Below are 17160 nucleotides of genomic sequence, written 5' to 3' on the forward strand. Positions count from 1 at the left end.
ACTCTGAAACCTATATATACACACACACACACACAGATAAGTTGGAAGTTACCATACAAACTGTGAGAGGCTAATTAGTTAAGATGAGCTATTATCAGCAGGAGAAAAAAACTTTTGAAGTGATAATCAAGATGGCCGACTTAGACAGTTGACAAGAAGGTGTGAGGATACTTAACTTAAGGAAATAGATTCAATATGTGTAATGACCCAGCCACTCCCAATCTCTATTCAAACCCAAGTTAATGGTATCTAGTTTGCATATTAATTCAAGCTCAGCAGTTTCTCATTGGAGTCTGTTTTTGAAGCTTTTCTGTTGCAAAATTGCCACCGTTAAATCTTTTACTGAGTGGCCAGAGAGGTTGAAGTGTTCTCCTACCGGTTTTTGAATATTATGATTCCTGATGTCAGATTTGTGTCCATTTATTCTTTTGCGTAGAGACTGTCCGGTTTGGCCAAAGTAGGATGCAAGAGGGGCATTGCTGGCACACGATGGCATATATCACACTGGTAGATGTGCAGGTGAACGAGCCCCTGATGGCGTGGCTAATGTGATTAGCTCCTATGATGGTGTCAATTGAATAAATATGTGGACAGAGTTGGCATTGTGCTTTGTTGCAAGGATAGGTTCCTGGGTTAGTGTTTTTGTTGTGTGGTTGCTGGTGAGTATTTGCTTCAGATTCGGGGGCTGTCTGTAAGCAAGGACTGGTCTGTCTCCCAAGACCTGTGAGAGTAAGGGATCATTTTTCAGGATACGTTGTAGATCCTTGATGATGCGCTGGAGAGGTTTTAGTTGGGGGCTGAAGGTGACAGCTAGTGGCGTTCTGTTATTTTTTTTGTTGGGCCTGTCCTGTAGTAGGTGACTTCTGGGTACTCTTCTGGCTCTGTCAATCTAGATACAGTGCATGCCAGTAATAAGGTTCTTAGAACAGATCCCACTGAGGAATGTGCAGTTCATGGCATTGTCTACTGAAGAGATGCCCTGTTCCTGTGGGGTACGGGAGGTACACAAGAGGAGAGGCCTGTTCCTGCAGCATAAAGAGATCCATGGTGGTGGGGGAATGCACCCTTGTTCTGCTGGACACAAAGTCCCTTAAGAACATAAAAACAGCCAGACTGGGACAGACCAATGGTCCATCTAGCCCAGCATCCTGTCTTCCAACAGTGGCCAATGTCAGGTATCCCAGATGGAATGAACACAACAGATAATCATCAAGTGATTCATCCCATCGTCAAATCCCAGGTTCTGACAGAGGCTAGGGACACTGAGAGCATCGTGTTGCATCCCCTGCCTATCCTAGCTAATAACCGTCGATGGACCTATCCTCCAGGAACTTCTCTAGTTCTTTTTTGATCCCTGTTATAGTTTTGGCTTTTAAAACATCTCCTGGCAAAGAATTCCATGGGTTGACTGCGTTTTGTGAAGAAGTGCATGAGACCTGATCAAACCCCACCCACCCTACCCCATATTAAATCAGCCTCGGGGGAAATTCAGAGAGTTCAACACTAAAATTGAAAAAAGGAATGTTCTGCTGCTGATAAAGCACCCCCACTTCAGGAATGTCCCTAACAAGAGTTATAACCACCAAGATTGTAAAGATGCTGGAAAATTAGGGAGGATACAGAAAGAGACTCAACAAATGGTAAAATAAGCTCTGACCAGTGTTTTATGCTGACCATCTGCACAAATAGAGAAAGTCATGATTAAGTTATAATTTGAGCATGAAAGATAAAATATAAAGAACTTGGGCAGGAAGGAGGACACACAGGTGCCAGTGCGTAATTGGTTAACTTTTCTGTTATTTAGGAGTGTGAGATAATGTGATAGATTTAGTAAATTTGAAGGAGGGAGCTAGTTTTACCTATATAATGTAAATGAAAAACAATGCTCTTTAGGAACATCAAGCTGCTGGAACTCTGACCCCTCTGCATGATCGTGATGTGCAGAGGCATCGCCAGGAACCCCCAGATCAATTAATCCTGACTGGCCATCGGATGAAATTTGTCTGTATATTGGGAGTGGTGAGCATAAGAGATTTGTTTGATTTGATATGTATTCTCTGCGTGTTGCTAATAAATACATGTTTAGATCACAACTGTGTGAGGCTCTTTCATTGGGAAAAGGTTCGCAGACCTGTAGAGCCCTGAGAGAAAGGGTGGGTTCTTAAATTGACCAGGTTTCTTCTTGAGCCCTGTGGGTAAGGATAGATGCCTTACACCCCGAGCCCTCGGAAGGAAAAGGGTGGGGATGCCTAAATTGATTGGGTCACGTCTTGAGCCCTCAGTAGGGTATAGGCGGGGAGCCCTAAATTGCACGGGTAACAGTGCAGTATGCACCCAACTCCCTGTGGAGGGGAGTTCTGATTCTGCAGACCTTCTAGGATCAACAGAAAATAAGTCCCATGCCAGCAAATCTCTAAATTATCAGGATCAAGGTTCTTCTCCTGCAGAGCCTAGGAGGTGCATAGGAGAGCAACTCTCCCTTCTGTCAATTTTCTAGTATCAATAGGATGGGGACTCTCTTCCAAAGGTCTATAAGAAATGGGCAAGTGTTTCTTAGAGGAAGACTTAAGGATCAGTGAAAATGGACAGAGAAGAACCTCCCACTCTTCCTGCTGCTCCCCCCAGCCCTACTTAGGGATTCCAAGGAATGGATTTTTGTGCGTCTTGGTAGACTCTCATCCCTGAGATAAGCCTCACTGAAATAGCTTCAGAGATAGGCTATCAGGCTCACTGGGTCTCACAAACCCCACCTCCTGCGAGCTTTAGAAGCCTAATCCTAAAAGGTCCTCCTTCTCATGACCCTTCAGAGGAGGCTCATGGCTCTCCCGTATCCTCATAAGCCAGGCCCTCCAACCTCTACCGGTGGCCTTTCAAGGCTCCTTCCTCACCAGGCCATCAATGAGCCAGAACAGGTTCATTAGGAGCTAACAAGCCAACTGAATCTCACAGAGGGGTCAGGGTGGTCCTGCTGAGCCATGTGACTTTGGCCAGCCGACTGCACCCTCTTGCATTTCCAGTAGCTCTGACTTCCATCATGGGTATGCCTCCTTCACCAGGTGTCCAAGATGCAAAACAGTCTTCTTAGTCACAGTTACTTGCCTGGGCTCCCATGAGATCCAACATTAAACCACTATAACAGAGTCAGCCGTCTCCTAAGTGCCCCAGGTGCCCTGAGGCCTCCTCCCTCAATCTCCCTTCTTGGACTCCTCAAATACTCACAAGAGACTTTCACAAGTCCAACAACAGCCCTTCTCAGGGTCTGGTTTATTGAGATGAACTTCAAAATTAACACAAAAGTCTTCCACCCCAGCCTTTGGGTGAGCCCAGCCCTTCGTCCCCGAGGTACTATCTCTTCTGAGTTCTGACTCTCTGAGCCTGCCTTCTTTACCTTCCCCCAACAGGGACAAACCTTCCAGCTACAGCTTTCTAGCCTGACTCCCTTCCTCAGGGAGCCCTGCAGGAGATACTCTCTTCCCGCAGTGTCACCTTGCAATCCCCTCTTAGCTGCTTACAGGCCTCTGCCCCCCATCCCCCAAGAGGACTTGGTTTAGTCACATGACCATCTGTCACATAACTTAATTAATAGAATCATAGAATATCAGGGTTGGAAGGGACCCCAGAAGGTCATCTAGTCCAACCCCCTGCTCGAAGCAGGACCAATTCCCAGTTAAATCATCCCAGCCAGGGCTTTGTCAAGCCTGACCTTAAAAACCTCTAAGGAAGGAGATTCTACCACCTCCCTAGGTAACGCATTCCAGTGTTTCACCACCCTCTTAGTGAAAAAGTTTTTCCTAATATCCAATCTAAACCTCCCCCACTGCAACTTGAGACCATTACTCCTCGTTCTGTCATCTGTTACCATTGAGAACAGTCTAGAGCCATCCTCTTTGGAACCCCCTTTCAGGTAGTTTAAAGCAGCTATCAAATCCCCCCTCATTCTTCTCTTCAGCAGGCTAAACAATCCCAGCTCCCTCAGCCTCTCCCCATAACTCATGTGTTCCAGTCCCCTAATCATTTTTGTTGCCCTTCGCTGGACTCTCTCCAATTTATCCACATCCTTCTTGAAGTGTGGGGCCCAAAACTGGACACAGTACTCCAGATGAGGCCTCACCAATGTCGAATAGAGGGGAACGATCACGTCCCTCCATCTGCTCGCTATGCCCCTACTAATACATGCCAAAATGCCATTGACCTTCTTGGCAACAAGGGCACACTGCTGACTCATATCCAGCTTCTCGTCCACTGTCACCCCTAGGTCCTTTTCCGCAGAACTGCTGCCTAGCCATTCGGTCCCTAGTCTGTAGCTGTGCATTGGGTTCTTCCGTCCTAAGTGCAGGACCCTGCACTTATCCTTATTGAACCTCATCAGATTTCTTTTGGCCCAATCCTCCAATTTGTCTAGGTCCTTCTGTATCCTATCCCTCCCCTCCAGCGTATCTACCACTCCTCCCAGTTTAGTATCATCCGCAAATTTGCTGAGAGTGCAATCCACACCATCCTCCAGATCATTTATGAAGATATTGAACAAAACTGGCCCCAGGACCGACCCTTGGGGCACTCCACTTGATACCGGCTGCCAACTAGACATGGAGTCATTGATCACTACCCGTTGAGCCCGACAATCTAGCCAGCTTTCTACCCACCTTATAGTGCATTCATCCAGCCCATACTTCTTTAGCTTGCTGACAAAAATACTGTGGGGGACAGCGTCAAAAGCTTTGCTAAAGTCAAGAAACAATACATCCACTGCTTTCCCTTCATCCACAGAACCAGTAATCTCATCATAGAAGGCGATTAGATTAGTCAGGCATGACCTTCCCTTGGTGAATCCATGCTGGCTGTTCCTGATCACTTTCCTCTCATGCAAGTGCTTCAGGATTGATTCTTTGAGGACCTGCTCCATGATTTTTCCGGGGACTGAGGTGAGGCTGACTGGCCTGTAGTTCCCAGGATCCTCCTTCTTCCCTTTTTTAAAGATTGGCACTACATTAGCCTTTTTCCAGTCATCCGGGACTTCCCCGGTTCACCACGAGTTTTCAAAGATAATGGCCAATGGCTCTGCAAACACAGCCGCCAATTCCTTCAGCACTCTCGGATGCAACTCGTCCGGCCCCATGGACTTGTGCACGTCCAGCTTTTCTAAATAGTCCCTAACCACCTCTATCTCCACAGAGGGCTGGCTATCTCTTCCCCATTTTGTGATGCCCAGCGCAGCAGTCTGGAAGCTGACCTTCTTAGTGAAAACAGAGGCAAAAAAAGCATTGAGTACATTAGCTTTTTCCACATCCTCTGTCACTAGGTTGCCTCCCTCATTCAGTAAGGGGCCCACACATTCCTTGGCTTTCTTCTTGTTGTCAACATACCTGAAGAAACCCTTCTTGTTACTCTTAATATCTCTTGCTAGCTTCAACTCCAAGTGTGATTTGGCCTTCCTGATTTCACTCCTGCATGCCCGAGCAATATTTTTGTACTCTTCCCTGGTCATAAGTCCAACCTTCCACTTCTTGTAAGCTTCTTTTTTATGTTTAAGATCCGCTAGGATTTCACCATTAAGCCAAGCTGGTCGCCTGCCATATTTACTATTCTTTCGACTCATTGGGATGGTTTGTCCCTGTAACCTCAACAGGGATTCCTTGAAATACAGCCAGCTCTCCTGGACTCCTTTCCCCTTCAAGTTAGTCCCCCAGGGGATCCTGGCCATCCGTTCCCTGAGGGAGTCGAAGTCTGCTTTCCTGAAGTCCAGGGTCCGTATCCTGCTGCTTACCTTTCTTCCCTGTGTCAGGATCCTGAACTCAACCAACTCATGGTCACTGCCTCCCAGATTCCCATCCACTTTTGCTTCCCCCACTAATTCTACCCGGTTTGTGAGCAGCAGGTCAAGAAAAGCGCCCCCCCTAGTTGGCTCCTCTAGCACTTGCGCCAGGAAATTGTCCCCTACGCTTTCCAAAAACTTCCTGGATTGTCTATGCACCGCTGTATTGCTCTCCCAGCAGATATCAGGAAAATTAAAGTCACCCATGAGAATCAGGGCATGCAATTCACTCCCTCAACCTGGGCAGACAAATCTGCTGTGCCACAGGTGGGCTCAGACCTATCTCCCTTTAAAAGGGCCAGCCACTCTGTAACAACGACAAACATTCTTTTTATTAGGTTTATTTCTCCCACTCTTACCGTGAAGTTCTTGCTCTACATGGGACTATTTAATGCAGCCGCACAGCTCCAGTTAGTATTAATGAAAATGTGCAGGGAGCTTACAGCACTTCACATTGAATACTGACCCAAACTTTCCCATTCATTGAGTCTTTTAATTTTTTGTGCTTCCAGACTTGCCCAGTCTCTGTCCACTACTGATTAATTTCTTCCATAACCTCCTTTAAACCTCTGATTTTACTGGTATCCCCCAATTTGGTTCTTACCTCTCTACCATTTGGCCTTTTCAGACTCTATTTAAGGTGTATCACGTCTTCTACCTTAAAGTTTTGTTCCCTGGCCTGATGCCTCTTTATGCTTGGCTTGATATTTGCACATTATTACTCGGTTTTCTTTTCCTCAGCTATATTTCCCTGCTTTCTTTCCCTCCATTGTGCATTTGCTTTAGATATCATCCCTGAAGCAAAGGGACATTCTAACGTCTCTTGCCATTTGTGTTTGCTTAAGGTAACCTCCTGGCTCCAGCTGGAGTGCATACACTATTGCAGAGTCCGCCTTTCCTAGTCTCACAGTTCTGCTAACGTTCGTCTTTATTAACGTCTATACATGTTCTGGAAGTAACAATTTATCACGGTACTTAGCTTAATGAGCCTTACTGTACATAATTTTGCATATTTCCTTAGAAAGTGTAAGGCCTTTGTTAACTAAGGGGATACGTAGTAAAACAAACATTTGTGTACCATCTGTGTGACTCATACAAAGACAAAACCATTCTCACAATTAAAGCAATGGGAACTCATGCTAAAACCCCTTTGGCTTAAATGTCTTCAGATAATCAGCACCTACTCAGCAAATGAGCCCTGGTTTGTAACCACAGTGTCTCATCATTCTTCTAAACTCAGATCATATGGGACCCAATTCTGTGAAGTGAAGAGTACCTTCAATTCCCATTGATTTTAATGGAAATACAAGGAACTCTGCTCCCCATCAGATCAGGCTCGGAGTCCCCTAGTAAAAGCAACAAGCTGCAGTAGGAGAGACTCCATCTGCCACATTAGAGTACATGTATTGCAGTAAAGGGCAGTGCATTTGTTTCAGTCTTCGTACAGCTTCTTGCTCCTCTTTTTACTATTAAGACTTTACCGAGGATAACAGTATACAACCAAAAGATAGCTACACACTCCTTTCACAGATCAACCAACCCCTTAAAGTTTAAACCCACCCAAAAACCAAAACCTTACCTAACAAAGCAAGCCCAGTGATCTGTTACTTGAAGGTGGAAAGCATATGTAAAGATGAAATCTTCCCAGTGTACCAATCCTTCCAGACAACATAGTATCATACATTTACAAACATTCATCCTAAACCCACCTGTGTAATCCCCATCTTGATCCAGCAAAGTCCCAATTTGCTGACCTTCAGGACACCACGGAAAGCCCATTTTCCTTTGTTTTTTAGCGGGGAGGCATACCTTAGCATTCACAGCTTGTGGAGTTGTTACCTGCCTATTTCAGCTCAGATGCGACAGAACGTTTTTATTGTAAATGGTACATGAATGTAGAGCTGTTTTGATAAGTGTGTTATATGAATCGGAATCCATAAATTGGCTGGCTATGTTTACAAATACATCTCCCTGCCTTATATTTTTAAAGTGTTCTCTCAAGAGGCTCCATCTGGGTAAGGCTGGCCATCTGCTGCCTCTCGGGAAGGGAGCAGTGTATTTGCTTTGCCTTCAAATTCTCATTGGACACCATTAATCCAGTTGGCACCAACACTGCCCTCTTTGCTTCAGAAGAATCCTTTAGGACAGTGGTTTTCAACCTGTGTTCCACAGACCCCTGGGGGTCCGCAGACTATGTCTAAGATTTCCAAAAGGGTCTGCGCTTCCATTTGAAATTTGTGAGGGGTCCCCAAATGAAATAAAGTTGACAACCACTGCTCTAGGACACATACACTAGGACTAGCCATCAAGCGCACGCCCACAATGACGTTCATTGTGCCTGTCACCCTTTCCCCGGGTGGACTGATGAACGCAGTCCCAAGTGTATAGATAAGGTCTCCCCCATTGTTCTGACAGCTCCAACATAAATGTGTAGCTCTCCGACCTAACCTGTAAAGACTGGGTTACATTTCATATTCATGTTCATTACCGTTTTATAACTAAGGAAGATCTTTTCCCAGCTCATCTCCTATGTGGATTTTAGTTGTGTAGTACAGGTCCATCGCAGAGCCTGATCATCTGTGACTCCATTTCCTCTCTGGTTCTCAGAAGAATTCTCTCTCACACACACACATGGTTTGAACATCGTCTCCCCTGCCCGGGGCTGGTTTATTAAGACATGACACAGCAAACGCAGACAGCTCCCTTGTCTCCCAGACACAAGCAGTTCCTTCCTTGCGAAACAGGGTTTCATAATCAGTCCGTTGCTTCTACCCCTCTAAGCATAGCTCTTTCTGCCCCATGATGCAAGGCTCTCCATCCCGTCCTCTTCCCCTCGGCACAGCATTGTCCATTCACCCCTCCAGGAGGTATAGCCAAAGATGTGAGGGAGCTCATTCCCCACTTCTACCCTGAGCTCCAGCCCTGAAGCCCTGTCTAGGTCACCTGCTTCAGTCTCATTCAATAGCATCTCACTATTCCCATAGGGCTACTTCCTGTTCTGGCTGGCTGCCTTTCCTCTTAAAACCTTTACCCCACCCTTCCTCAGGTTTCTTCCATTCCTCCCTTCTTCATGTTAAGACCCTGGGGCTCTGTTTCCAGGCATCCTGCCTGGTGGCGGTACAGAATCTTACCCTCAGGTCTTGCCTCAGCCCTGATCTCACCTACTGAGTAGCTGGCTCTTTTCTGGTACGTCTTGTTTCCATCCTGTGGTCATATAACCCCACTGTCATGTGTCCCATCTGAAAATTACCACTCCCAAAAACCCAGCCTTAAAGGAACTACCTCCTCATACAAGGCATTCTGGGCTGTCTCAAAGGACCAGCACCCGGTTACAACTGTACTAAGGCAGCACTATTAACACATATCAAATTCATGCTCACCACTTCCATATTATTAAAGCTATTAAGAACATACCAAAATATTGCACATGGGAACTTAGGGATGAATACACCCGTGGGCCCATATGCTTCAGACGTCACTATCTGGCTTGCATTCCATTTTCACTGGCTCACAGGATGTACATCTTTAACATGAGAAGCAATACATTTAGAAGCTAGAATTGCTCTCTCAACGCTTGTCTTGACATTGTTAAAATGGCAGAGAACTATTCTTTAACTCCTTAGTGCATTTCAGATGCCATTTGAATGAGACACTTCAGGGGACCTGTTTCTAATGGGAACTGAAATTCTCCCAATACCAACATAGTTTCCAACCCCAATCACTATGGGGATGCCTGGGCAGCCTTAAACATTACAAATACCCTTTTTAAAACCTGCTAATATCTCAAAGATTGCAGGGATTTATGATGGGTTCTGCATGAGGCCTTTTAGCCAAAAAACCCCCAACATTGCTACCATTGGCTCAAATGGTGGGAACCCTCATGTGGACAAGGCTCAAGGTTGCTGCTGTTGTTTTTACACTAACTGTGCTCAGACACGGCCTAGGCAATGCAGTGCTTGAAACACCAGCAGCTTCTCTGCACTAGCGCTCCCACTGTCGCTAACACAAGCAGAGCTGAGCTGGTGATGGCAACAGTAGCTTGTGTGTCCTGCAGAAGCGTCAGGTAAAGTGCAAACGCACAGAGAACAGCAGGCTTTTCCCTGGCCTGGGTGCTAGAGACATCAGCATTACCAGGGGCGACACCACACCTTGAACTCAGGACCAGGCCAGTACACAGCAGAAGAAATGATGTTCCTGATTGGTTTAAAGTGCAATTATTAACTTTGTGACTTTGTCCTTACCCATAACTATTTCACATTTGGGGACAATGTATACCTTCAGATCAGCGGCACTGCTATGGGTACCCGCATGGCCCCACAGGATGTCAACATTTTTATGGCTGATTTAGAACAACACTTCCTCAGCTCTCGTCCCCTAATGCCCCTACTCTACTTGTGCTACATTGATGACATCTTCATCATCTGGACCCATGGAAAAGAAGCCCTTGAGGAATTCCACCATGATTTCAACAATTTCCATCCCACCATCAACCTCAGCCTGGTCCAGTCCACACAAGAGATCCACTTCCTGGACACTACAGTGATAATAAACGATGGTCACATAAACACCACCCTATACCGGAAACCTACTGACCGCTATTCCTACCTACATGCCTCCAGCTTTCACCCTGACCACACTACACGATCCGTCGTCTACAGCCAAGCTCTGCGATACAACCGCATTTGCTCCAACCCCTCAGACAGAAACAAACACCTACAAGATCTCTATCAAGCATTCTTACAACTACAATACCCACCTGCAGAAGTGAAGAAACAGATTGATAGAGCCAGAAGAGTTCCCAGAAGTCAACTACTACAGGACAGGCCTAACAAAGAAAATAACAGAACGCCACTAGCCGTCACCTTCAGCCCCCAACTAAAACCCCTCCAACGCATTATTAAGGATCTACAACCTATCCTGAAGGATGACCCAACACTCTCACAAATCTTGGGAGACAGGCCAGTCCTTGCCTACAGACAGCCCCCCAACCTGAAGCAAATACTCACCAGCAACCACATACCACACAACAGAACCACTAACCCAGGAACCTAGCCTTGCAACAAAGCCCGTTGCCAACTGTGCCCACATATCTATTCAGGGGACACCATCACAGGGCCTAATCCCATCAGCCACACTATCAGAGGCTCGTTCACCTGCACATCCACCAATGTGATATATGCCATCATGTGCCAGCAATGCCCCTCTGCCATGTACCTTGGTCAAACTGGACAGTCTCTACGTAAAAGAGTAAATGGACACAAATCAGACGTCAAGAATTATAACATTCATAAACCAGTCGGAGAACACTTCAATCTCTCTGGTCACGCAATTACAGACATGAAAGTCGCTATTTTACAACAAAAAAACTTCAAATCCAGACTCCAGCGAGAAACTGCTGAATTGGAATTCATTTGCAAATTGGATACAATTAACTTAGGCTTGAATAGAGACTGGGAGTGGCTTAGTCATTACACAAGGTAGCCTATTTCCCCTTGTTTTTTCCTAACCCCCCCCCCAGACATTCTTGTTAAACCCTGGATTTGTGCTGTCAATGGCCCACCTTGATTATCATACACAATGTAAGGAGAGTGGTCACTTTGGATAAGCTATTACCAGCAGGAGAGTGAGTTTGGGGGGGGGGGGTGAGAAAACCTGGATTTATGTTGGAAATGGCCCACCTTGATTATCATACACATTGTAAGGAGAGTGGTCACTTTAGATAAGCTATTACCTGCAGGAGAGTGAGTTTGTGGGGGTGGGGGGGTGAGAAAACCTGGATTTGTGCTGGAAATGGCCCAACTTGATTATCATACACATTGTAAGGAGAGTGATCACTTTAGATAAGCTATTACCAGCAGGAGAGTGGGGTGGGAGGAGGTATTGTTTCATGCTTTGTGTGTATATAATAAGATCTTCTAAACTTTCCACAGCATGCATCTGATGAAGTGAGCTGTAGCTCACGAAAGCTTATGCTCAAATAAATTGGTTAGTCTCTAAGGTGCCACAAGTACTCCTTTTCTTTTTGATGTTTTAAAGTCTTCACAGGCGCTGGCTTAATGGGGGGGGGGGAATACAATTTGTAGTTGTTATAGGGCGAAAGGGTGCTGTGAGTGGATAGTGCAGAAGACAGAATCAGGCGACATGGAGCTAGTCACTCACTTTTTCTCTGCCTCCGTTTGCTCAGCCCTGACACCATACTTGGTGCTCTTCAGGCAGGAACCTGAGCTGCTTCACGCTCTCTCTCAGATCATGTGTGATCAGCTTTTAGGGATTTTTGATGTTTTTAATTATCTATTTGAATGTCACATACTTGAAAGTAAGGAGCTAACAACACTGGCAGTGTGTGGGCAGCAGCAGTGCAGGCTTCCTCCCCGCACAGCTCTGCCAATTCACCTCACCCACAAAACCCTCACAGCAGCTGAAGGAGCCGCGAGCTACAGGTTCTGCTCCGCTCACTTGTTACCTCAGGAATGCCAGGTGACATGAGACACTTAGCTGGCAGTCACAGCCTGCACATGCTGCCCAGGTCTGCCAGGTGAATCCCCAGGGAGGGGCCCTAAGGGGTCTCACATGCAAGGAAGCAGAACCACCACATTTGCTCCAAAATATGTACATGTGCTCTTAAAAAAGCAGCAAAACCAAGAAGAAAAGGATTCCACAACAATCATCTGACGGTCTCTTGTTTTCCTGTTTAAAAGATTCATTCTGAGAAGCAGGGGGTTCAATCTGCAGAGAATAAAGTCCATGCACTTCAACCCTGACTTGCAAAAAGGAAAGGAGGACTTGTGGCACCTTAGAGACTAACCAATTTATTTGAGCATAAGCTTTCGTGAGCTACAGCTCACTTCATCGGATGCATTCACTGTATTTTCCACTGCATGCATCCGATGAAGTGTGCTGTAGCTCACGAAAGCTCATGCTCAAATAAATTGGTTAGTCTCTAAGGTGCCACAGGTCCTCCTTTTCTTTTTGCGAATACAGACTAACACGGCTGTTACTCTGAACCCTGACTTGAAACATCTACGTTTAATCCTTCCAGTGCACCTCAACCTTAACCTCTAGCCCTGGGTCCTACCTGATCACGTTACACTCAAGCCAAAATGGGAAGTTTCCCTGTGAAGTGAACCAATATCCACTAACGATTACGAAACCAAGCAACACAGTTGCACTTGTGATGCAGGACAGCACTTCAGTTCTCCAGAGGGGGAAACACCTGCTCTTCAGCCCGCCATATCCCTGCCCAATAGTTTTAAAATGAAAAATGCCTAGTGAAAGTTTCAGTGTTGCCAACTCTTGCGATTTTATTGTGAGCCTCATGATATTTGGTTTTTTTTTTTTAAAGCCCCAGCTGCTGGAATCCACAGATGGCATGAGAAACTCAGCTTTCGTGTTTTAAAAAAGCAAGTTTCTAATGCTCATGGTTGCAGAGAAAAGCTTGGAAGCATGAAGCAAGTGTGCCCTACAGGCTCAGAAAACAAGTAGGCAAAAATAAAAAAATCAAAACACTTATTTTTTTAAAAAAAATCTCATGATTGTTAAGCCAGTCTCAGGATTCTGAAGGCTTGGGGTTGGCAATAGTGTGTTTCTAAAATTCTTGTTACCCAGATGAAGAACAAAGGCTAAAAAGAAAAACGTTTCATGAGTGTGCCTGGAACAGAGCAGTCATTTCCAGAAGCAGCAATGTATTATTAACGACAATAGGTGGAACAAGGATTGGCTACAAGTTTTAATTTACAACTTAAACCCCCCTGACATTTCACTGGGGCCGTGGGAGAAGGGAGGCGGTGTAGCTACACAGCTACCCTTGGAGCTGGATTCTGAATGTCACTTTTTTTTTTTTAAAAACACACACCCATCCACTCCCAAAGGCAAAAAGCAAGACTTGCCAACTGGATGTAAGCCAGATAGGCAGAGAGAACCTGAGCATTCGTGGCCTGCTGCAGCTGAATTATGTAGTGTGGTAGAAATACATGGACAGTTCTAGGGTGGGACATGTTAAAGTAATGGTAAAGGTTTACCAAAAAATAACTAAAAGAAAAGGAGTACTTGCGGCACCTTAGAGACTAACCAATTTATTTGAGCATGCATCCGATGAAGTGAGCTGTAGCTCACGAAAGCTCATGCTCAAATAAATTGGTTAGTCTCTAAGGTGCCACAAGTACTCCTTTTCTTTTTGCGAATACAGACTAACACGGCTGTTACTCTGAAACCAAAAAATAACTGTTTCACAAAGAAAGGATGATGCACAGCCATTTCAGCTACTGTTCTGAAGCAGGGACAGTTAAAAGGAGACGCCTTATTCCACTCCCAGGATCCTTGCCTCCCATTAGTGCAAAGAGAAGGTAAATATGCTACATACCCCTCAACGGTGGGCTGTAGTTCATTACCGGTCCCTAGCACGTCTCAGTTAAGAAGCTCTGAGCTATTGCTGTGGTACTCTGACCCTTCCCTCAAAAAATAAAAACAATGGGCCCAGTTCTCGTCTCACTAACACCCGTGCAACTCAGATGACTTCAGTAAAGTTGTTCCTGGTTTACACTGGTTTGAGCTAGATGAGAATTGGACCCAATGAGCAGATGGGATCCACAACGACTCTTTAAGTATGTTCTATAACACTGTCAATGAAAAAGAAATAATACACAACAGTCTGGGCCCTGATCCTGCGAACACTCACGTGAGCAGTCCCACTGAGTATATAACATTACCCAGGTGTGAGTGTTCGCAGGACTGAAGCCCTAGTCAACCCTAAAAACCCTTTCCTGCTTTAGAGGAAAGTGGCAATTCCTGTTGCAGCTCATTCGCTTTCATACAGTAAGGTAGTCAGATATACCCATTATATGGGTAATACACTACCCAGCTAGAACGCTCAGGTTTGTAAAAGACATCTATCACCATGGTATCAAAGCACAGACAGAATTAAGAGAAGAAAGCTCCAACCAAAAAGAGGTGTGCTCCTTTCCCCCTTCCAAAAGGTGGGTGACTTGCATGTATTGTCTGGACATGAATTGCTTTTTTCTCTCTGGCAACATTCCCAGTGGAAGCCTCCATCAAACTGGAGAGACTTCCATCTAGATCTGAATCCCATCAGACCTGGACTCTGTCTGCTCTGTTCCGGCAGCATTCCACAATCCTGATCCCATTGCTGAAAACACTCTGTCTGCAGCACCTGTCACTATCTGCACTGATCCAGCTGCATTGTCTTGAGCAGTGTTTCCCAAACTTGGGACACCACTTGTTCAGGGAAAGCCCCTGGTGGGCCGGGCCGGTTTGTTTACCTGCTGCATCCACAGGTTCAGCCAATCGCAGCTCCCACTGGCCACGGTTCGCCGCTGCAGGCCAATGGGAGCTGCGGGAAGCGGCGGCCAGTATGTCCCGCACCGCTTCCCACAGCCCTCATTGTCCTGCAGCGGCGAACCATGGCCAGTGGGAGCCACGATCGGCCAAACCTGCAGACGCACCAGGTAAACAAACCGGCCCGGACCACCAGGGGCTTTCCCTGAACAAACGGCGTCCCAAGTTTGGGAAACACTGGTCTTGAGGAACATAGTTAACTTGGGGAAAGTGATCAAGTAAGAACATAAGAACGGCCATACGGGGTCAGACCAATGGTCCATCTAGCCCAGTATCCTGTCTTCTGACAGCGGCCAATGCCAGGTGCTTCAGAGGGGATGGACAGAACAGGGCAATTATCGAATTACACTTTCATATATTTGTTTTAACCTGCTGCCTATCAATTTCATTGGGTGACCCCTGGCTCTTGAGTTATGTGAAGGAGTAAATGACACTTCCTTATTCACTTTCTCCCCACCAGCCATGATTTTATAGACCTCTATCATACCCCTTCTTAGTCGTCTCTTTTCTAAGATGAATGGTCCCAGTCTTTTTCATCTCTCCTCAGATGGAAGCTGTTCCCTACTCCTAATAATTTTTGTTGCCCTTTTCAGTACTTTTTCCAATTCTAGTATATCTTTTTGAGATGGGGCGACCAGAACTGCATGCAGTATTCAAGGTGTGGGTGTACCACGGATATTTATAGTGGCATTATAATATTTTCTGTCTTATCTATCCCTTTCCTAATAGTTCATAACTCTGTTAGCTTTTTTGACTGCTGCTGCCTATTGTCCAGATGTTTTCAGAGAATTATCCACAATGACCCCACAATCTCTTTCTTGAGCGGTAATAGCAAATTTAGAACCCATCATTTTGTATATATAGTTGGGAGTATGTTTTCCATTGCACTTTACTTCACACTTATCAACATTGAATTTCATCTGCCATTTTCTTGCACAGTCACCCAGTTTTGTGAGATCCCTCTGTGCTGTGCTGTCACCTTTGTACTTAACTGTCTTGAGTAATTTTGTATTATCTGCAAACTTTGCCACCTCACTGTTTACCGCTTTTTCCAGATCATTTATGAATATATTAAATAGCACTGGTTCCAGTACAGATCCTTGGGGACACCACTATTTACTTCTCTTCACTGTGAAAACGGACTATTTATTTCTACCCTTTGTTTCCTATCTTTTAACCAGTTACTGCTCCATAAGAGGACCTTCCCTCTTTTCCCATGACTACTTACTTCGCTTAGAGCCTTTGGTGTGGGACCCTGTCAAAGGCTTTCTGAAAGTCCAAGTATACTGTAGCCACTGGATCACCCTGGACCATGTTTGTTAACCACACCAAAGAACTCCAGTAGATTGGTGAGGCATGATTTCCCTTTGCAAAAGCCATGTTGACTCTTCCCCAGCATATTGGATTCATCTATGAGTCTGATAATTCTGTTCTTTATTACAGTTTCAATCAATTTGCCTGGTGCTGAAGTTAGGCTTACTGGCCTATAATTGCCAGGATCACCTCTGAAACCTTTTTAAAAAATTGGTGTCACATTAGCTATCTTCCAGTCATCTGGTACTGAGACTGATTTCATATTTGAGTGGTGAATACCATCTGCTGCTGGTGATTTATTACCATTAAATGTATCAATTTGTTCCAAAACCTCCTCTATCGACACCTCAGTCTAGGACAATTCCTCAGATGTGTCACCTAAAAAGAATGGCTCAGGTGTAGGAATCTGCCTCACATCCTCTGCAGTGAAAACTGATGCAAAGAACTCATTTAGCTTCTCCAGAAAGGCCTTGTCTGCCTTGAGTGCTCCTTTAGCTCCTCAATCATTCAGTGGCTCCACTGATTGTTTGGCAGGCTTCCTGCTTCTGATGTACTTAATTTTTTTTATATTTTTTGTGTCTTTTGCTAATTGCTCTTCAAATTCTTTTTTTGGCCTGCCTAGTTATATTTTTACACTTGATGTGCCAGAGTTTATGCTCCTTTCTATTTTCCTCATTAGGATT

The 17160-nt window shown here is 45.3% G+C and overlaps 1 protein-coding gene across 5 annotated transcripts in view; it reads right to left on the reverse strand.

The window, feature by feature from the left end:
* The window catches only part of STX1A (syntaxin 1A), a 338192-nt gene that overhangs the window by 307816 nt on the left and 13216 nt on the right, over positions 1–17160 (reverse strand). For 3 of the 5 annotated variants that reach the window (XM_073315463.2, XM_073315461.2, XM_073315462.2), the window contains exon 1: positions 7522–7551. The exons of the other annotated variants lie outside the window; for them this stretch is intronic. In XM_073315463.2, the coding sequence (XP_073171564.1) occupies positions 7522–7536 (15 nt within the window). In that variant the 5' untranslated portion in view covers positions 7537–7551. Of the gene's footprint in view, positions 1–7521; positions 7552–17160 lie in introns of those variants that run through there. 5 annotated transcript variants of the gene reach the window in all.

This window comes from Lepidochelys kempii, chromosome 17, assembly GCF_965140285.1.
Source record: "Lepidochelys kempii isolate rLepKem1 chromosome 17, rLepKem1.hap1, whole genome shotgun sequence".
Lineage (NCBI taxonomy): Eukaryota > Metazoa > Chordata > Testudines > Cheloniidae > Lepidochelys > Lepidochelys kempii.